The sequence below is a fragment of the Trachemys scripta genome, chromosome 2, assembly GCF_013100865.1.
Source record: "Trachemys scripta elegans isolate TJP31775 chromosome 2, CAS_Tse_1.0, whole genome shotgun sequence".
In the NCBI taxonomy this organism is placed as follows: Eukaryota; Metazoa; Chordata; order Testudines; family Emydidae; genus Trachemys; species Trachemys scripta.
The window spans coordinates 200657967-200681226 of NC_048299.1; the positions used below are offsets into that span (position 1 = coordinate 200657967).

Sequence of the window (23260 nt, forward strand, 5' to 3'; positions counted from 1 at the left end):
TGCCGCTGCACACTGAGTGGATGATTTCAGAGAACTATGCACAATGACTCCAAGATCTCTTTCTTGAGTGGTAACAGCTAATTTAGACCCCATCATTGTATATGTATAGTTAGGATTATGTTTTCCAATGTGCATTACTTTGCATTTATCAACATTAAATTCCATCTGCTATTTTGTTGCCCAGTCACCCAGTTTTGTGAGATCTTTTGTAGCTCTTTGCAGTCTGCCTGGGACTTAACTATCTTGAATAGTTTTGTATCATCTGCAAATTTTGCCACCTCACTGTTTACCCCTTATTCCAGATCGTTTATGAATATGTTAAATAGGACTGGGCCCAGTACAGATACCTGGGGACACCACTATTTACCATTCTCCATTCTGAAAACTGACCATTTATTCTTACCCTTTGTTTCCTATCTTTTAACCAGTTACCAATCCATGAGAGGACCTTCCCTCTTATCCCATGACTGCTTATTTTGCTTAAGAGCCTTTGATGAGGGACCTTGTCAAAGGCTTTCTGAAAATCTAAATACACTATATCCACTGGATCTCCTTCGTCTGCATGCTTGTTGACCCCCTCAAAAAATTCTAGTAGATTGGTGAGGCATGATTTCCCCTTACAAAAACCATGTTGACTACTTCCCAACAAATTATGTTCATCTATGTGTCTGACAATTTTGTTCTTTACGATAGTTTCAATCAATTTGCCCGGTACTGAAGTGAGGCTTACTGGCCTGTAGTTGCCAGGGTCACCTCTGGAGCCCTTTTTAAAAATTGGTGTCACATTGGCTATCCTCCAGTCATTTGGTACAGAAGCTGAGTTAAATGATAGGTTACAGATGACAGTTAGTAGTCCTGCAATTTCACATTTGAGTTCCTTCATAGCTCTTGGGTGAATACCATCAGGTCCTGGAGACTTACTACTGTTTAGTTTATCAATTTGTTCCAAAACCTCCTCTAATGACACCTCAATTTGGGACAGTTCCTCAGGTCTGTCACCCAAAAAGAATGGCCCAGGTTTGGGAATCTCCCTCACATCCTCAACAGCGAAGACCGATGCAAAGAATTCATTTAGTTTCTCCGCAATAGCCTTATCGTCTTTGAGTGCTCCTTTAGCATCTCGATCGTCCAGTGGCCCCACTGGTTGCTTAACAGGCTTTCTGCTTCTGATGAATTTAAAACAAATTTTGCTATTACTTTTGGAGTCTTTGGCTAGCTGTTCTTCAAATTCTTTTTTGGTCTTTCTAATTATATTTTTACACTTCATTTGCCAGAGTTTATGCTCTTTTCTATTTTCCTCATTAGGATTTATCTTCCACTTTTTAAAGGATGCCTTTTTGCCTCTCACTGCTTCTTTTACTTTGTTGTTTAACCACGATGGCTCTTTTTTGGTTCTCTTACTATGTTTTTTAAATTGGGGTATACATTTAAGTTGAGCCTCTATTATGGTGTCTTTAAAACGTTTCCACGCAGCTTGCAGGGATTTTACTTTTGGTACTGTACCTTTTAATTTCTGTTTCACTAACCTCCTCATTTTTGTGTAGTTCCCCTTTCTGAAATTAAATGCTACAGTGGTGGGCCACTGTGGAGTTTTCCCTGCCACAGGGATGTTAAATTATATTATGGTCACTATTACCAAGTGGTCCAGCTATATTCATCTCTTGGACCTGATTCTGTGCTCCACTTACAACTAAATCAAGAATTGCCTCTCCTCTTGTGGGTTCCAGGACCAGCTGCTCTAAGAAGCAGTCATTTAAGGTGTCAAGAAAATTTATCTCAGCATCTCTTCCTAAGGTGATATGTACCCAGTCAATATGGGGATAGTTGAAATCCCCCATTATTATTATTATTATTGAGTTTTTTATTTTAATAGCCTCTCTAATCTCCCTGATCATTTCAGAGTCACTGACAGCATCCTAGTCAGGTGGTCTGTAATATAGCCCTACTGCTATATTCTTATTTTTCAAGCATGGAATTACCATCCATAGAGAGTCTATAGCAGGCCTGCACAACTCGTAAAGCGGCGAGGGCCATAGTACTCCAAAGAAAACAACTGAGGGCCGAAACCCCCCAAGCGCCGCCAACCTCCCCGCCAGCCCCCCCCGAAACACAACACCCCCCCCAGCACCGCCCGCCCCACAGAAACAACCCCCCGCAGCGCCGCCAAAACCCGCCTCCCGCGCGCCATCTGCCCCGCGGAAACAAACTCTCTTCCCCAGCGCCACCCCACCGAAACAGCAGTATTGAACAGCAATATGTTATAGCGGTAGTATATAATTAAGGTAAAAGAAAAATGTCTTTTTGCTAGAAGTAAAATAAGATCTTCCCCCCGCACTTTGTAATCGATTGCCCTGTTGAATGAATGAGGTGTGAATGAGGAAGGCGTGGAAGGCAGGCACCTCTGGACAGCTGCAACACTTGGAGAGGGCAGGGCCAGCTCTAGGATTTTTGCCGCCCCAAGCAAAAAAAATTTTGGCTGCCTCCCCTTTCTTTTTCGTGCCCCCGGCCCCACCCCAACTCCACCCCTTCCGAACCCCTTCCCCAAATCCCCAGCACCGCCTCCTCCCCTGGCGTGCCGCATTTCTCCCCCCATTGCTTCCTACGGGCCCCCCGTGACGTCCCGCCCTAGCTCACCTCCACTCCACCTGCTCCCCCAGGCATGCCGCCGCTCCGCTTCTCCCCCGTCCCTCTCAGGAGAGGAAGGGTGGAGAAGCGGAGCAGCAGCGCGTTCAGAGGAGCAGGCGGAGCAGAGGTGAGCTAGGGTGGGGGGGCGCAGGAAGTAATGGAGGGGTTAGAGGAACCGCTCCCCACTCCAGCTCACCTCCGCTCCACCACCACCACCTCCCCCGAGCGCCCGCTGCTCGGCTTCTCCTCCCTCCCAGCCTTGCCGCGCGAAATAGCGGTTTCGCACGTGGCAAGCCTGGGAGGGAGGGGGGGAGAAGCGGAGCGGCAGCGCATTCAGGGGAGCAGGCGGAGCGGAGGTGAGCTAAGGTGGTGGGGTGCAGGAAGTAACGGGGGGGTAGAGGAACCACTCCCCACTCCAGCTCACCTCCGCCGCCTCCCCCGAGCGCCCCACCACTTGGCTTCTTCTCCCTCCCAGCCTTGCTGTGCGAAACAGCGGTGGCGGCGCGCTCAGGGGAGCAGGCGGAGGCGAGCTGGAGTGGTGGGGGCACTTTTTTCCCATGCCCCGGAGTCGGCACCTTTGATGGCCGGCGCCAGAATGCCGCCCCTAGAAATGTGCCGCCCCAAGCACCTGCTTGTTTTGCTGGTGCCTGGAGCCGGCCCTGGGAGAGGGGATGGGAGCAAGACCAGATCAGTAGAACAGGTCAGCCACCGACTCACCACTTGCCTCCTCAGCCCGCTTGCCCCGGCTCGCCTACTCATTCCCTGCCACTGCCCACTCGCTCACCTACTCAGCCCCCCTCCCTCACCTGCCGCTTGTCTACTCACCCCCCCCCTCTGCCCGCGGGCCGCGCAGCGAGCCCATCTACTCAACCCCCGCGGGCCGCACAATGAGCCTACGTGGGCCACATGTGGCCCCCGGGCCGCATGTTGTGCAGGCCTGGTCTATAGTACAATTTAGTTCATTTAAGATTTTTACTTCATTTGATTCTACGCTTTCTTTCACATATAGTGCCACTCCCCCACCAGTATGACCTGTTCTGTCCTTCCGATATATTTTGTACCCTGATATTACTGTGTCCCATTGATTATCCTCATTCTACCAGGTTTCTGTGATGCCCATTATATCAATATCCTCATTTAATACTAGGCACTCTAGTTCACCCATCTTATCATTTAGACTTCTGGCATTGGTATATAAGCATTTTAAAAACTTGTCATTTTTTGGCTGTCCCCTATTGCATGATGTAATTGAATGGGACTTATTTTATTTAGCTGTTTCTCATCAGATCCTCCCTGTATATTATCATTTTCCATCCTCTCCTCCCTATTAGGACATAAGGAATCTCCGTTTATAGATTCCTCCCCCAAGGGATGTCTGAACCACATGCTCCTCTGCACCTGTTGGCTTTCCCCCAGCCCTTAGTTTAAAAAATGTTTGACAACCTTTTTAATTTTAAGCGCCAGCAATCTGGTTCCATTTTGGTTTAGGTGGAGCCCATCCTTCCTGTATAGGCTCCCCCTCTCCCATTCCAAGCTAAAGGACTGAAATCTTTAGTGTTTTGGCTGCATCGTGCACTAAAGATTAAAAAGATCCTTACGCCTGTCCCTTCTTTGTAGACCCATAATATCTAGCCACTGGTCTACACATTAAATAGCTATGTTTACCTAGAGTTTACATGAATGATTATTTTAGCACCATTATCTCTCTCATAATAATAATTAATATTGGTCACATTATAAGCAGAAAACAACTTTGCCTTTTTCTGCTTCTGAATTATTTGTGAATAGGCATTAATTTCAGTGGGACCACTAATGTCCTTACAGCTAAGACTTGTTCTTAAATATCTTGCTGAACCAAGGTCTAAGCACATTTATATGATGGAGTAATATAGATTTAAAAATTGTTTTAAAAATTCCAAGTTATTTAATATACATTTTAAAAGTCCACAAGAAGTGTGTGTTTTCTACATGCCAAAACTAGAAAAGGAAAAAGGAAATTTTCACACACAAACAAAATTATTAGATCATAACAACACTGAATTTATTTTCTTTTATCAAACTAAGGTAAAAATTTAGTCTTATACACTTCTACCCCAATATAACGCGACCCGATATAACACAGATTCGGATAGAACGTGGTAAAGCAGCACTTCAGGGGGGCGAGGCTGCGCCCTCCGGCGGATCAAAGCAAGTTCGATATAACCTGGTTTCACCTATAATGCGGTAAGATTTTTTGGCTCCCGAGGACAGCGTTATATCGATGTAGAGGTGTAATTGAAACTCAGTTCTTAACCAATAACTGCACTTCAATGGCAAGGTAATATATGGTCAAGATATAGTGGGCAATCTTATATATAACATATATGCACAATGACCTAATATAAATTGAATTTTCAGCCTGATCATTAATTTTTGGATTTAGTCATTCAAGCCAGGTCCTTGATGTAATTTTTGTATACATAAATACAATATATACTGTGACAGGCTGGATCATAGAAACGCCCCTGAGGCTGCCAACTGATGTGCCAAGACTACTTCTGCCCCTGCTTTCCCTGCCAGCTTAGGACTCCTGCACCCTGTCTTGTTTAGCCAGACACGCCAGTCTGCTCCAACACAGACCCAGGGTCAGAACCACGTGCCCCAAAGCTGTAGGCTTAATTGAAAGCAGCTTAAGAAGTGTTCCTGTCTTTAACACTGAGATGCCTAACTCCCAATGGGGTCCAAACCCCAAATAAATCAGTTTTACCCTGTATAGAGCTCATACAGGCTAAACTGATAAATTGTTCGCCCTCTATAACACTGACAGAGAGATATGCACAGCTGTTTGCCTCCCCCCCCCAGTATTAATACATACACTAGCTTAATTAATAAGTAAAAAGTGATTTTATTAAATACAGAAAGTAGGCTTTAAGTGGTTCCAAGTAGTGACAGACAGAACAAAGTGAATTACCAAGTAAAATAAAACAAAACATGCAAATCTAAGCCCAATACAGTAATAAAACTGAATAAAGATAAAACCTCACCCCCAGAAGTGTTCCAGTAAGCTTCCTTTTACAGGCTAGTCTCCTTGTATCACTCATACCCCCTGTAGTTACTGCCCTTAGTTCCAGTTACTCTCAGGTATCTCCTGAGCCAGCTGAAGACAAAATGAAGGGGTCTCCCAGGGGTTTAAATAGACTTTCTCTTGTGGGTGGAGACCCCCTCCTCTCTCCTATGCAAAGTCCAGCTCCAAGATGGAGTTTTGGAGTCACATGTCCATGTATGACTCAGTTTTTACAGGCAGCTGCCATTGTTTACATGCCACCCTGAACGTCCTCGGGTAGACTTCTTATGTGGATTCATTGTCCTTTAAGTGTTTCTTGATTGGGCACTTAATTTTCACATTGCTTTCTCAAGAGGCTGACCAAATGCTTTACTAAGGCTACTTAGAAATCAAGCAAGTACACAGCCAATATTCATCACTTCAAATACAACAATGATACATGCATACAAATAGGATGAATAGATTCAGTAGATCATAACCTTTACAGAGATATGTTACATGGCATATGTAGCATAAAACATATTCCAGTTATGTCGTTCATTCATTTTATATATATATATATATATATATGAACGACATAACTGGAATATGTTTATAATTTTCATAAGCATATTTCCATAAAGCCTTATGGGGTGCACTGTCACATATACATACACAGATATTTGTGTGTGTGTGTGTGTGTGTGTGTATATATATATATATATATATATATATATATATATATGACTATAGACATACAAACTGTATATATAGTGTAATAGAGACACAAGGTGGGTGAGCTAATATCTTTTATTGGACCAATTTCTGTTGGTGAAAGAGACGAGCTTTTAAGCTACATAGCTCTTCCTCAGGTCTGGGAAAGGTACTCAGAGTGTCATAGCTAAATACAAGGTGGAACAGATTGTTTAGCATAAAGTTGTTAATAGATATTCTAAGGAACCATTCAAATTGAAGTGATCCATAACACCTCTGCAGTCATAGGACAAAAATGGGAGGGTTGTTGGGGTTACAAATTCTTGTAATAAGCCATAAATTTATTGTCTTTATCAAAACCATGATTTTTAGGCCTGATCTACACTACAGAGTTCAGTTGACATAAGCTGCCTTGCAACAACTAGCTGTGGAAGTGTCTTCCCTTAAATTTGGCGCTTGCAGAGTGATATGGTGTTCGTGTTTTGTGTGAGAAAAATGATAAAAGACAGAAACACCGTATCATCCGTGGGCAATGACTTCAAAAAACAATTACTCCGTATCTGAGTCTGTACTCACCCACTAAGGAAACCTGCATAAACACCTTCAAAAGACAAGCCTGAGCACTTACATACATAACTTTGCTAGACACCAAGACCCATGTCTACACTACGGAATTATGTCGACCTAACTTACGTGAGCATACAGCCACCACAGTTATTATATCACTTGTGTGTTTGTGTAGACACTTGGCTTCTTGTGTCACGGTGCACAGCCTCACCACGAGTGATTGTACCAATTGTATTGTCAGTGTGGGATGACTCCTGGAAGCCAGTAACAGTCGACGTAAGCAACAGTGTCTACACTGACACGGCATTGACTTAATTACATCGACCATGACTCTATGCCACTTGGGGAGGTGGTGTTACTAAATCGGCGCAGAGAGGTGCTTACGTCGGCAAGAGCCAAATTTAAGGGAAGACACTTCCACAGCTAGGTCGGTGCAAGGCAGTTTACGTCAACCTAACTCCGTAGCATAGACCAGGCCTAAAAATAATGGTTTTGATAAAGAATGAATTTATGGCTTATTACAAGAATCTGCAACCCACTAACTCCTCCCCTGCCCTTTTTTGTCCTATGACTGCAAAGGTGTTAATGATCCTTTAGAATATCTGTTAACTCCTTATTCTAAACCAGGGGTCTCAAACTCAAATGACCATGAGGGCCACATGAGGACTAGTTCATTGGCCGAGGGCCGCATCACTGACACACACCCCCTTGCTGCCCCCGGCCCTGCCCCCACTCCACCCCTTCCATGAGGCCCCGCCCCACCTTTCCCCCTCTTCCCTGCCCCCATTCCAACCCCTTCCCCGAAGTCCCCACCCCAACTCCTCCTCCTCCCTGACTCCAGAGGGAGCAGGAGGGGTGTGGTGGGGGCTCAGGGCAGGGAGTGCAGGAGATGTGCAGGGTGTGGCAGAGGGCTCAGGGCAGGGAGTTGGGGTGTGGGGTGCAGGAGGGATGAGGGGTGTGGCAGGGGGCTCAGGGCAGGGGGTCAGGGTGTGGGGTGCGGCAGGGGGTTGGGGTGCAGGGTGCAGCGGGGGATCAAGGCAGGGAGTTGGGGTGTGGGGTGCAGGAGGTAGAGCGGGGTGTGGCAGAGGATTGGGGTTCAGGCAGGGAGCTCAGGACAGGGAGTTGGGACGCAGCAGGTGGTTGGGGGCAGGGGGTTGGGGTGCAGAAGCGGTGTGGGATGCAACAGGGGGCTCAGAGCAGGGGCTTGGGGTGTGGGGTGCAGCAGGGGGCTCAGGGCAGGGAATTGGGGTGCAGGAAGGGTGTGGGATGCGGCATGTGGCTTAGGGCAGGGGGTTGGGGTGCAGGCAGGGGGCTCCAGGCAGGGAGTTGGGGGGCGGGGTGCAGGAGGGCTTTGGGCTCTGGCCTGGAGCTGCTTACCTAGAGCGGCTCCGGGGTGGCAGCGGCACACACCGGGGCCAGGGCAGGCTGCCTGCTGGCTGCCCTGGCCCAGTGCTGCCCCGCTCCGCTCCGGGAAGCAGCTGGAACCACGTCCCTGCGGCCCCCGGGGGAGAGGGAGCAGAGGGCTCCGCACGCTGCTTGCCGCTCCACCAGGTACCTCCCCCGAAGCTCCTATTGGCTGCGGTTCCCTGTTTCTGGCCAATGGGAGCTGCAGGGGGACGGTGCCTGGAAGCCAGAGCAACACACGGAGACCTCTTCTCCCCTCCCCTCCCGGCTGCAGGGACATGATGCCAGCCGCTTCAGGGAGCGGCGCGGGGCTCGAAGGGGGCAATCCCGCGGGCTGCATCGTAGTTTGCCCACCCCGGCCTGGAGGTAGGCCGGGGGGAGGGGCTGCAGGCCACTTGGCGGGCCGCAGGAAATAGCCCCGTGGGCCGCATGTTTGAGACCCCTGTTCTAAACAATCTGTTCCACCTTGTAGTTAGCGGTGACACTCTGAGTACCTTTCTAGCCCTGAGGAAGAACTCTGTGTAGCTTGAAAGCTTGTCTCTTTCACCAGCAGAAGTTGGTCCAATAAAAGATATTACCTCACCTACCTAGTCTCTCTAATATCTTGGGACCAACATGGCTATAACACCACTGCAAATATGGGGAGTATATAGTATTTTATTTTGCACAATATCTTTCACACAGACTATATCCAAAAGTGCTTTACAGAATTAAATCATACTATTGCAGAGATAAATAAAAGTAAAGGGAGAAAAGTTAAGAGGTACCGGTGAAGGAGAAAAAAATATGCCTTCAGCTGTGATTTGAAAAGAGATAAGGAATCTTTTGGTACTGAAAGGATGCTTCAGATGACAAGTAAATGGCATGGGATGTCCCAGATGAATAAGAAAAGGCTCTTGCTCAAATACTGACCAGACTGTGTTATGGGAGAGGGAACAGGTCAATGATAGGTGAGGTAGTGAGGAGGGAAGTGGAATGAGAAAAGTCAGTGAGACAGGCTGAACAAATCCATGAAAGGTTTAAGAACAATGAGGGAAGTTGTTAAAAGGATCCTGAAATGTACAGAGCTAGTTAACATGTTTAAGGATGGGAGTGATGTGATTGTGCTTCTTTATGCATGTGAAGATGCTGACACCATTATTCTGTACGTGCTAGGGTCCTGAGAGCTGAGGCTTGGGGTGTCTGTGGAAAAGGAGTTCCAACTGTCAGAGTGAGATCAGAGGAAAATATGGATAAGGATTTCAGCAGTAGTAGATTTGAGGTAGTCGTACACAGGCAATGTTATGGAGCTAGTTACAGGCAGATTTGCAGGCATATGTGTTTTAGTGTGATGCTAAGTTTATGGAGTAGAAACAAGTTGGAGGACTATGCTGAGATAGGAAACAGAGGAGATGAAGTTGGAATTTTTATTGTTTGTTTTTAAACTGGCATTTAGCTGAAGGATGTTGTAAAGAAGCCAAGAAACCACAAGTTTACTTAGTCAAGATTGACAGAGAGGGTAATGTTAATTTTGCACAAACCAGAGCTGAATATGTGTCAGAACTGCGGCTAGTGCAGATGCATTGATCTATTTTTATTTGGGAACTTAAGATCACAATTATGTTTTTATCAGTCTGGAGGAAAGACTCTATAGGCATAATTGGCGTGCTAGTTATTTGAAATACTTGCCAGCATCTGTTGTTCTTGTTCCACAAATAAGCACTTACATTATCTAATATATATTATTGTGTTGAAAATAGATTTATTTACTACTTAAAATCATAGCAATCTGTTCACTTCCAACCTAATCTATGTAACAAATGCTAATGGAATTCTGAGCATTGTACAGGTATTAATTTCTGATAAATGTTGTAATAAATTCTTCCAGCAGAAGCCTTCTGTTTCATTGTCTTCTACTTAACTGAGACTAAAGTCACAATCTTGTAGTAACTGAACTTCATTTACCCTCGCAGTGTTTATGAAACATCATTTACGCTTACAGGTTTCATCTCAACAATTGAGGTTTACTATTTATCTGCCCTGTAGGATTAATTAGTTATGTTTGGACTGCCCTTTTACAAGTAAAATGCTATGCAAGTATTATGCATTATTAGTATATAATTTAAAATGATCATGTATTACTATTATTGCTTTTGGTTCTATAGCAATGCTAATCAAACTCGTCTTCCCTGCAACATTCTGAAAAAACAACACTAAAATCCTTTAAACTGTTACCACGAACAAGTTTACCACAAAGAATTTCCTGAACTATTACTGACCAGCATGGGTTTACAACCAGCCTTCTAACCCAATCATTCATCATTCCCCAGGAAACATGCTGAATCAATATTGTTATAGCTTTGCTATTTCCCCTGGGCTCCCACTATATGACGTCTTGAATATTGTTTTTGAACCATGCAGTAACCGTGTAACAGAAGCCACTTTTCTTTTGGTTCAAAGGACAAAATACAAAACTAGACATGATCATGCATACCAAGATTCAAACAAAAAGTTACCCAAGACTTTCTTCACACGAGTTCGTGGTGGAGAAGTGGGAAACAGAATGGTTCTTGGTTGTTCTGCTGGACCCTCTCTGCAATCTTCACCTTTATAACCAGGACAACATCTCCACTCCAGTTCTGTTACTGTCTTATAAGCAATTGTATACCGAGGTCTGAAACTCATACGGTAGCTGTCAAAATAGAAAGAAAAAGTACTTAAAAGTCATCTATAATCATTCAGCCATTTATATCAGACCTAGATTTAAAAAGACAGTAATCAATGATGATTAATGAAATTAATAATACCCAGCAAGATTTATTTTTCTCTTAGATAGAACATAACAGTCTAGTGATACATATACATGCACACCTACCCACTGTTGGTAAGAGTTAACAAACATGATGTGCTGCCTGTATAAATTGGGTTTTCGAACTATGAATTGACTGATGTACAGTAGAATGGAAAGTTACTGAAAGTGCTGGTGACTACCAGTATTAATACTGCACTACTGATTCAACATCTTTCCCTCCCACTGACTATTTTTTCTCACATCCTTAAACACAGAGTAGCTGCTGAATCAGAGCCAACCTGAATCTCATAACAAAACTTTTTCTGCCTATTTTGTCTCATTAAAAATACTGTTATTTTTCTGCATTATGTTGACTTAAATTTTTTCCCAGCATCAGCATTTGTGATATGGTGACCATTGTCAGAATTAGGAAAGAAGTTCCATTCACTGGGAGTGGCTTAAGAAAAAAAACTTTGGAGGTAGGCTTGGAACAATCAGGGGAGGGGGAAAAATGGAGATTAGAGTAGAGAAGTAGGAAGGAGTTAAGTTATAGAGAATCTTGAAGACAAACCTACATAAATGTGCACAGGCAGGGAGCCAGGAGAGACTGATTTCTGTTCTCAAAGTGACTGAAGTTTGAAAGCTGCAACTTGGCCTAGAAAGATTACTCATTTAGAAGCACTGCTGAGCCTTGTTTTAGTCATTAATAGTTTTATTGGACCATCTTATGAGCATTTGAAAATCACATACTGAGCGTGCACAGTAGAGTTTTTTCCCCTAAGTTCATTAAATGCACACTTAAGAAAGGATGTGGTATGTGTATGTCAGTAGTTACCTGCATTATGAAGCCCTTCATCTCCCTCAGTGCTCCAAAACCAGCCCTGATAATTTTCACACAATGTTGCTAGATTCTGGCGCCTCTGGTGGTAATGTCCAGGTGTTGTTTAGCCAAATAGTTCAAGATTATGGAATTACCATGTTCTGTGTACATTACTTTGTAACAGCAGAGCTTTGAAACCCTAGAGAATGAAACACCTTGTTTTTAATTACCCCCTCTTCCCACCAGCTCTTTTCTTTTTAGAAAAATCCAGAAAAAATAAATTTAATTAAATGCAAAAATATATATATAAAAATTTTAAGTTTCCATGGTTAAGCACTCGTAAGTCAGTAAATTACAAATTTATTTGGAATGTGTAACCTTAATTTTGCACCCTGTGTTTATGTATTACAACAATCTTTAATCAGATGATCACCAACTATTTCTAAATATCAAGTTTTTTCCCTATACATGATACATGTGGCATCTTGCAATTTTTTCATACTATATTGACAGACATCAGACCATCTTCTCCTTATGGGTTTATGCTGTATTTAAAACACTGAAGCAAGGCAACACACACACATATCTCATTTCAGGGTAAGAGACGAAGAAAATAAAACAAACATGGACTATTTCCTTTAACTGTGTCTCCATAAGTTATTACACTTAGAATAAACAGTAACATGAACAAATACAGTGTTACCTATTTGTTTGAAATAATGCCTACACTGTGGATAAAATCCTGTTGCTATCCTTTATACTGCTTAGGGTTTGGTTTGGTTTTTTGTGTCTCAGATTTGTTTAGACTATCACCAGAACTCACAATCAGACAATGAAAAACACACACACTCCACAACTTTGATGTCACTGGAAGAGTAATGCAGTAGAAGGGAAGACAGGATAATGACATAGGACTCAATGGGAGTTTTGCCATTGACTTCAGGACCATATGGAGACAGAGTGAGCACCACAGACAACAAGCTGTCACAAAACTTAAACTATATATGAATGACTGTATTAAATTAATCATTTTCTAACACTAACTTGGGAAGAGTGTTATTGTTTAAATGAGACAGAAATCAACCACCAGACTGAAAAGTTTAAATCCTGCTGTGTTTGGGAAACAATTCCTAACACAAATGAATTAAATATTATTTTAACTGTTACTCTTGCTGATTTCTTGCCACATGCAAAAACAGTTGCTTTAGTAATTAGACATATTTTATCCAACATCTTCTATTTAGTAAAAATGTGTCTTTATCACAACCATAATTTTTATATAATGTCCTACATCTGGTATCCATTTACTGTCCCTCTATGCTGCTAATTAAAATATTTAATAAAATAATTTTCTGGAGTCCCTGATCCTTGTGGTTATTTTATCTCAAATGCAGGAGTCCAGGGGATTTCTCATCTGCTACTCAGCTAATGTTAACAAAATAATAATCAGAGTGAGTCAGTGTATCATGGTTTCAAATTCTGACCTAGGGCCCACTCATTCAGACTCAGTTTCCAATAAATTTTACATTCATGAAAATATAATCTCAGCAACTGTAGGTTGCACACAAGTTTATTATTTCTGTTATGATTTCCATCAACAGACCTAACAAATCCTGTTTGTAAATGCAAAGTACAGATGTCCTAGGTCAAATTCCTAAACATTAAATAGATTAATGTAGTGGAAAGTGGAACAATGAAAAAAAGACAACATCCTGGCCACCCACGACTTTCCTGTTCATCTTCTCTTGTTTATAACATTAAATCACTTATATTATGTATGTAAATTTTGTTAAGGTGCTTTTACTTTGAACTACTTGCTGGATACAGTGTGACTGAGGAGTGGATAGATATTTCAGTGGTTTGAAGGTGATTACAATCTCTCTCAGAAAGAGCATCTAACTGGAATACAAACTTTGAACTCATAAGTCAATTTTGGTATGAAGGAGATGGCAATAGATACTCTCAGATATCCATGAAATGTTTAACTACTCTAAGCTTGGTGTGTGTTCCATTCCATCCCTGTGTGGCCAAACTCCTTTTTGAAAATTAAGATATTTTGTTAATCTGCTCCAAATACCATTAGCTATGATTTTGTAACAAACTTTTAAAAGACAAGTTTTAAAAGCATATAAGAAAAGAACTCCGACATAGAATTTATCTCACTTTACTCCGAAAAATTGTGTAATGATTTTTTTTTGTAGCAGTCACTTTTGCAATTCATAACGCAACTATTACTCTTTACCCTGTGCACTTTCCCTATGACCTCCTTCATAGCTAAACAAGAGGAGATCATCTCAAACAATATTCAGGTAAAAATAAATCATGACAAAAACATACACACAAGTATAAAAGAGGAGTGCAACCAGGACAAATCTTATTCATACAGACAATTTACATACGATTTTACTACTCTCCCTTCCTACTAATTAAAAAAATGAGTGATTACAGTATGCTTCCCATTACTTGATACACACGGGGTTATATATGGAAATACAACACAGAGTATGTCATCAATTACATTTTTTTATTTTAACATTTAAAATGTATTTTAAAATACTTCCAATAATTTAATACAAAAATAAGTCTAAAATATTGGGCTGTCCCTCCTATTCTGATTCGACAGTTTAAAAAATCCCCACATGATAGGTCCCGTGAATCAAGAAATCCCTCACCAACCCTATTCCTTGTGAATTTTTGCAAATTTGAAAGCCCATACACACAGCATACAGCTTACTCAGACCCACTGGCTCTGATTTGAGTTTTAGCTTTACCACATCAGGTTTAAACTCATCTGAATCTTAAAATAAAACTCCACTGGAGCAAAACCAATCAAGAATTAAAATGCTTCAAAAGCCATACAAAGAACAATCTACAAGTTCTACACTGCTATTGTCATAAATATAAAGGGAAGGGTAACAACCTTTATGTATGCAGTAACATCAAATCCCTCCTGGCCAGAGGTACAGAATCACTTACCTGTAAGGGGTTAATCAGTTCAATTAATCTAGTTGGCACCTGACCAGAAGGACCAACGAGAAAAGAAGATACTTTCAAATCTGGGGGAGGGGGAGGGTTTGTTTGTACTCTTTGTTTTGTTCCCTCTCAGGACAAAGGGAGAGACCAAGCAGGTAACCCAGCTCTTACTGAAATGATACATCTAAAATTACAGAAATTGTAACTAATAGCAAGGAAATGCGTTAGATTATCTTTTGTTTTAGCTTGTGAATTTTCCCTATGCTAAGAGGGAGGTTTATTCCTGTATTTGTTACTTTGAAGTTGAGCCTAGAGTGGAATCCTCTGTGTTTTAAATCTTTTTATTACCCTGTAAAATTACCTTCCATCCTGATTTTACAGAGGTGCTTCTTTTACTTTTTTCTTTATAATAAAGTTCTTTTAAGAACCTGCTTGATTTCAGTGTCCTAAACATAAAGGGTCTGGTCTGTACTTTTATTAAAGGCAATTGGTTGGTATATTATTCTCAAGTCTCCCCAGGTAAGGGGGGGTGAAGGGACTTGGGGGGATATTTTGGGGAAATAGGAACTCCAAGTGGTCCTTTTCCTGAATCTTTGTCTAAATCACTTGGTGGTGGCAGCAATACCGTCCGAGGACAAGGGAAGGAATTTGTGCCTTGGGGAAGTTTTTAACCTAAGCTGGTGGAATATAAGCTTAGGGGGTCTTTCATGTGGGTCCCCACATCTGTACCCCAGAGTTCAGAGTGGGGAGGAAACCTTGACAGCTATAATCGTCAAGAGAACTATAGGCATACAAATCTGTGTACCTTAGCATTTAAATTGGGATTTATGGAGGCACTCAGTCAAGCAGTCCCATCAACATCAGTGTGTCTAGTCATCTGAGTAAGGCAAACAAGATTTGACCTTAATGGCTTTCCACCATGTTCCCAGCTACATAAAGGTTAATTTCTTAATTGCTGTAGCATTTTTGACTACTGATATAGTCCAACATGAATGTTAAAATTACTCACATTAAGTAGTACATGACCACTCACACTGTGGATTTGTTTCTAGGTGATAATTAACAACATGCACCTAGTGCAGGGGTCAGCAACCTACAGCACGCGTGCCAAAGGTGGCATGCAAGCCAATTTTTGATGGTTAACTTTTTTAACGGTATTTACATCCCTATCTTGCGGTTCGATGTTCCATCCAAAACCCCAGAAGCTGGTGTTAGTTCATGTTTCTGTGGCTGGCTGATGTCATTATGGACAAAATTCCCCCCTGCACTCTACTTCCAGTTCCACAGCACTTATGGGTCACCTAAGCTTATCTATGCCAAAGATCATAGGCCTCAAGCTTTATGCTAACTGCTGACGCCAATGTCTTACAGGACAGGCCTGTAGGTTCCTTGCATTACTGATAACTAGAATAATACTGAATATAATACAAAGCAGTGAATACAATAGAGGTAAGCTAGCCCACTGGGCTACAGATGACAGAACCCTTACAGATATGTGATCCAGCATGTCCGGAGAAGATGAGAGAAATGGTAGACAGACTTCAACCCCCTCTGAATGGTTCTGAGGTGAAGTCTGACATGCTGAGTCACCTACATACAAGCTGCCACAGGAGCCAAAAGTTCCAGGCAATGCCTCGCTGTTCTACAAGGGAATGCCTTGAAGTTCTTGCATAGCTCCAATATCACCTGAAACCTGGCCCGAAGTAAATATGATCTCACTGCGGTTGAGCTAAGAAGTGACCCTATAAACTCAAGAAGACTTGATCAACAAGGACAACTCAGAACACCCCACAACTGTAACAGGGACTGGATCTTTTAGACAAATACTAGCACTTGCTGTCTGAACCTTCCTTGAACCAGCCCGCTGAGATGAACCACAACCATTGCCATGCACTTTATGAAGACTTGAGGAGCTGACGACAGCCCAAAGGGGAGGACCATAAACTAGTGTTTAATTTGTGCCAGGGCTTGCCAGAGGTGAGGCCCAGCACCTCTAGGCTTGGCAGTTCATAGCCCCGGCACTGCTGTGCTTGCTGCATCAGTTATGAATGTAAAAAAAATTGCTTTAACCCCAGCACCAAATTGCCTGAGCCCTGGCATCTCTTTCATTACAAATTAAGCCCTGTCAGTAACTGATAATAAACATCTGCTACAATTAATCTTAAGAACCTCCTGTGACTCTGGTGAATGGCCACATGAAAGTAGGCATCCTTTAAGTTGAAGGCAGAGAATTAGTCATTGGGGTCTAGGGATGGAATGGGATAATAGATGCTAAGGTAACCATGCAAAACTATATTTTTTATGTATTTGCTGAGGTATTGCAGATCTCAGACAGGCCTGAGGCCTCCCTTGAACTCTGGAATGAGAAAATAATGGGAATAGAATCTCTTTCCCTGATGCTGAGGAGGTACTTCCTCTGCAGCTCCTAATTGCAGTACAGACTGAACTTCTGGGATTAGTACATTCTCATGAGAATGGTCCCTGAAAAGAGATGGGGAGTGGGAATGGGAAGCAGGGAAGAGACGTGAATTGTAGGGTATATCCCAGTTCCACCATGCTTAGAACTCATCAATCTGTTGCAATGCAGGTACAAGCACTTAGAACAGGGGTGGGCAAACTATGTGTTAAGATGGGTCAGGGGCCGCACCACACGGCTCAGCCCCACTCCAGCCGGGACACTGGGTCAGGTGCCACACCACGCGGCTCAGCCCTGCTCCAGCTGGGGTGCAGGGTCAGGGCCGCACCATGCGGCTCCCGGAGGCCACGGCATGGCCCCACTCCGGCTCCTATGTGCTCCTGATCTCCCTCCCGCCCTCCGAACCCCTTGGTCCCAGCCCAAAGCACCCTGCTATACCCCAAACTCACCCCCAGTCCCACCCCAGAGCCTGCACCCCCAACCAGAGCCCTCACCCCCTCCCTCACCCCAACCCCAATTCTGTGAGCATTCATGGCCCACCATACAATTTCTATTCCCCGATGTGGCCCTCGAGCCAAAAAGTATGCCCACCCCTGACTTAGAAACTAGGATAACTTGCTGCCAAAGGGAGGAGAAATCATACGGAGTGGTTCACTGGCCTCAACCAAGGCATCAACCAGACTGTTTGGATGCTACAAGTTGTTTGCATTAGCAGAAGGTGAAGGAGGAGGTCTCATCCCCTGAGACTTATGGTGTCTCTGGGATTGGTCAGATTGTCTTAATGGATGAAAGATACCTCTTGTTGGACTTGAGGGTGAAACTGCTTTCTCTTAGGGCTGGAGTATAAATGCCCAAAGATTTCACAGTTGTGGCTGCCTCAGAATCTTTAAGAGAATGCAGATTTCCATCTGCCTTTTTTAAAAACAAATTTGGGCCCTCAAAAGGCAAGTCCTCATTTGTTTGTGGGACTTCTGATGGCACGCACAACGACTGAAGCCAAGAAGCACAACGCTGTAGCCATCACCCGAGCAGCCAAATCACCATCTTTAGAGCAGAGCCTGTAAAGATGATCTTGCAGCCAGGTGGCCTTCATTTATAAGAGCTTTGTATACCTCTTTGACATCAGCTGGCAGCTTGTCCTCCAATTTTAATATGGGGTCCCAGATGGAGTAATCACTGTGGGCTAAGAAGGGCTGATGGTTTGCAATTCTGAACTGTACATCTAAATAAATCCAGCTTTTTTGCATCTTTATCTTTGGGAATAGACTTAAAATGCCCCGCCTCACTTTCTCATCCATGGCCGCCACCACCAGAGAACCTGGGTGGGATGTGAGTCAAAGTACTCATGTCCCAGAGATGGAACTTGGTAGTACCTCTTCTCTGTTCTTCTGGCAGAGAAGAGGGAGTTTGCCAAAGAAGTCTGGGGAGCCCTAAGACAGCCTCATTAATAGGCATAGCCACGCTAGCAGGTCCTGCAGAATGCAACCAGTTTGTGTGGATTATCCTGTACAACTCAATTTCGAAACCTAGGAATGTGGCCTCGCTTTTCAACAGTTGCTGGCACATTCTGTAATCATCCAGAACTGGGGAAGATGATTTTGAAATGGTTGCCTTATCTGATGAAGAAGAAGTGTTGAGTAGAGACAGTGAAGTGTCAGTCTGTCTAGTGTCTGCTTAACCTCAGTAGCAGGTGGATCAGAATCCACAGGGATAACCTCCCTCAGCTGTTGGGTACCAGTGTCAGTAGAGAGAGCGGTATCAGACAGAGTAGAGTGCCTGGATAGGGACTTAGTAAAGCAGTGTTGAGGACAAGATGATCTGGAGTCCCAAAGACACCCCCCCCCACCACCACGATAGATTCCAGCAAGGCCACTGCTGTACTTGATATGGTACCAGAGCCCAACCCCAACGCAATCTATCTAGATATGCTTCTGTAAGAATCACTGTGCTGGAACCTTGACCTGTGCCATGAAGAATAAGGAGACAGTTGATATCTCCTATAATGAGATCTCGATATGTAGGATCCACATCTGTATCCAAAGAAAAGTCAACACTGAAATGCCAAGGTGGCACTGTATAGGGCAGAGTAGCCAGAAACCGGGACCTGAACTAGCATTCAGAGGATGGTAGCGGAAGAATTATCCAAGGCTTCTCTGCTGAAGGGACTGTGCACTTAGACTGTTGCACCACAGAGCCCAGACCCTGAGGGTACAACCAAAGGCTCAGTTCCCAAAGATATCAGATGTACAGGTGCCAAGCAAGATCCCAGTACCAGTACCTGTACGGAAGGAATAATCGGTACCTGGATCTCATCCTGTAACAGACGAGTTCAGCACCGACAAAAGATCCCTGTCATGGTGTACACCTCAGACTTCGTTGATACCGATACAGCAGCGTGTATTGCAGAGGAAGTCAATGCTGCTGAAGGTCCCAACGGAGTTGGTCTACATGCTACCACATGAGGATCCAGAGTCAATGACTGTACATTGCTAGAATGCAGTACCAGGGAGCTCCTACCAGAAGTCTTCTTCTTGTGAGAATCTGTAGGGAATCTAGCTCTCAAAAAGTGGCAGCTTTCTTCTGGCTAGAACAGGGTGCAATCAAATGAGGGTGTGAAGCTGCTTTCATCAGGATGAAAGGCAAACTTCCCTCAACTACTTAGTCCTGGTCTTAAACCCCCTACAAATAAGGCACTTTAATAAGTGCCAAACACTTTAAACAGCGGGGGTGAGGATTGCTGACTGGCATGGACATGATAGAGCCAGAACAGTGCTTCAAAAGTTGGGGATTTAGGCACACCCCTGTATCCAAAATCTCAAAGAAAACACTATAAAAACAAGGAAATTTTTTAGGAAAAAAAAAACAAAAAAAACAAGTACAGTACCACTAACAATAACTACTGCTAATTAAAAAATATTTACAATAAATTTTTTCTAAAAAGCTTTCTAGAGGGACAAAGGGAAGAGAATATGAGAAGCTCACACATTCCCCAACTACCAACCACAGCCAGTGAGAAGAAACTGATGGGGAGGTCAGAGCGGCCACCCCTTAATACCTTCAGCTGGCAGCACAAGGATGAGGAGAGTTCATGTACAGTACTGCTACAAATGGTAGGGAATACCTTGGATCCACTGAAGTCAATGAAAGTTTTCCATTGATTTTAATGGAGTCAAGATTTCACCCAGACAAGATGCTTTATGATACAACTCACCACCATTCTACAGCATTTGTAGTTTGATTTTAGAAAAATATGAAGTGTCTTAATAAAGTAGGAGTTTATTCCAAAAGCATATACTACAATGGTTTAAATTCTTTTGTGAATTCCTAGGATGGCTGGATTTAGGGGTTTGGGGCCCCCAATGTTATTTTTGGGGACTTCCATCACTTCAAGCTCTCCTCACCTTCTCAAATTCCCAAAGAATTGGTTCTTGTGGGTCTCAAAATCCAGCTTAATTCTTAGGTTTTTTTATTCTTAAAAACTTTTAATTCTGAAAACTAAAAAGACGGCTTTTATTGTTCTATATGCTGGTAAATAACTGTGTGCATATAATGCAAATATATTTTAAAAACAGAAAAATATTTTGGGGGCAGGAAGACTGACTAACTTGCTGAAAGCATAAATGTGTAGAGAGAGAGAGCTGTAAAGTTAGGAGTAAATCTAGACTACAGTATGTGTTAAAATGCCATTAACAAAGAAAAAGAACCAAATAAACATAATTTGAAAAAAAAATCAGTTTTTTGGTCTGATATTAGGGAAAAAAAAACCAAGGTTCTTTTTACTGAATGCACTAAAGAAATAATTGTCTTTCTATTTCTGGCACTGTTTACTGTATTAGGTTGCTATTTTTATTTCCAGTTCCTAACTTAATATATAAAAAGATAGAACACGTGCTGGGCGGGGAGGTGAGGAGGAAGGATAGGGAGTTACTTGCTGAATAAAATAGTTTCCCTCTAGCAAGTGAAGATAGAAAATGAAAAATAGATGGCTGTAAATCAGAATTAAATGTGCCATTACTTTTACACACTTGATCAATGCCTGGCACTGGCAATATCCTCCCAAACAAAATTCCAGTGATCATACAGCTATGATCAGGCACTGCTATGAACACTGGCACAGTGAAACAAAAGGAAGAAAGAGGAAGCCAAAAACAGTATTTAGGAATCAATCTTACAATCTTCATACATGCACAACTACCATTAAAATCAATGAAAGATGTGTGTGTACAACTATTGCCCAGACTAGCTAAGTCTTGAATAAATACTTATTGGCCAAACAAACTGATGAACATTTATGGGAACTTGGCAGGAAAAACAGTTTAAATGTAGCACATCTGCACCTCAGCGGCTTGTCTACACTTAAAAGACTGCAGTGGTGCAGCTGTATCACTCTGAAGGCAGTACTGCCACCAGCAGCAGCGCAGAAGTAAGGGTAGCACTGCGGTACCACCACCCCCCCTACAATAACCTTGCAATCCCCCACGACTCCTTTTTGGGTCAGGACCCCTACAATTACAACACAGTGAATTTCAGATGTAAGTAGCTGAAATCATGAAATATACAATTTTTAAAATCCTATGACCATGAAATTGACCAAAATGGACTGTGAAATTGGTAGAGCCCTACTCACTCATTGCTAACTAGCACAAATTACAGCAGCCTCTAAACACTCTAAACTGTGCTAGGGGCAGGACAGAGAATCCCACTCAATATAGCTCCACTCCTCTATGCCACTCTGAAGCTAGGTGCAGCTGAGTGTCTAGCCTGATATCACTTCAGGATGCTTGTTTCTCTTGTAAGGGACAGGTGGATTATGGGACACTGTTAGAAGAGAAAAACATTTAAATATTCTCAGTACCACACCCTTAAATTCCACTTTTAGTTACAGAATCCATTGCATTTAAAATGTCCAGTATCATGAAATCATTCATTTTCCAAAATCCTGGCTTCCTTGAAGCCAATGGGAGTTTTGCCATTGACTTTAATGGGGCCAGAGTTTCACCCATGGAATTTAACTCATCCATTATGCTGAGTTCTGCAACACAGGCAGAGAAGGGGAAAAATAAGCCAAAGTACTGTACTATCTAAAATATTGCATCTACAGCCACATCAGTGTTTTCATTTCCCAGTGATATATCATATATCCTCTAGAGTCTCAGACGGGTTCAGACTCAAGGCGGCTAGCCCCTCTCACTGCTGTGGCTACACTCTATTTTTAGTGCATTAGCTCAATCAGAGTGATCGCAGGTATGTCTACTTGAGCTGGGAATTACACCTGAAATGTAGATATACCCACAGAATCTAGTTCAGTAACATGTCCCTAATCACACAGCTAGTCTATGGAACAGCTCGGAATAGAACCTGGATCTCATGACTTCCAGTCCCATGCTTCCTCTATGGTTGCTTCCTTCTACTTTTATGCCAGCAAGATAAACAATGTCAAATACCAATAAATCACATGCTGCCAGATCAGCACTAGGTTGGTACTTCAAAACAAACAAGAAACCTAAAAACTTCTAATAATAAGAAAACAGAAAAAAGGAGTTGGGAAAATGCTGGTAAGTCAACATTGTATTGTAATTAGGGATGTCGATTAATCGCCGTTAACTCACGTGATTAACTCAAAAAAATTAATCGAGATTAAAAAAATTATTGTGATTAATCGTAGTTTTAACCACACTGTTAAACAATAGAATACCAATTGAAATTTATTTTTGGATGTTTTTCTACATTTTCAAATATATTGATTTCAATTACAACACAAAATACAAAGTGCACAGTGCTCACTTTATATTACTTTTGATTACAAATATTTGCACTGTGAAAAGAACAAAATAAATATTTTTCAGTTCACCTCATGCTAGTACTGTACCATAGTACAAATGTAGCTTATTTGTGTTACATAACAGCACTCCATAACAAAACAATGTAAAACTTTAGAGCTTATAAATC

The 23260-nt window shown here is 42.6% G+C and overlaps 1 protein-coding gene across 1 annotated transcript in view; it reads right to left on the reverse strand.

Moving 5' to 3' along the window:
• EMILIN2 (elastin microfibril interfacer 2) overlaps positions 1-23260 on the reverse strand; it is a 61627-nt gene that overhangs the window by 28432 nt on the left and 9935 nt on the right. Inside the window, exon 3 of the mRNA XM_034762709.1 lies at positions 10828-11003. Coding sequence (XP_034618600.1) covers positions 10828-11003 — 176 coding nt within the window. The remainder of the gene's footprint in view (positions 1-10827; positions 11004-23260) is intronic.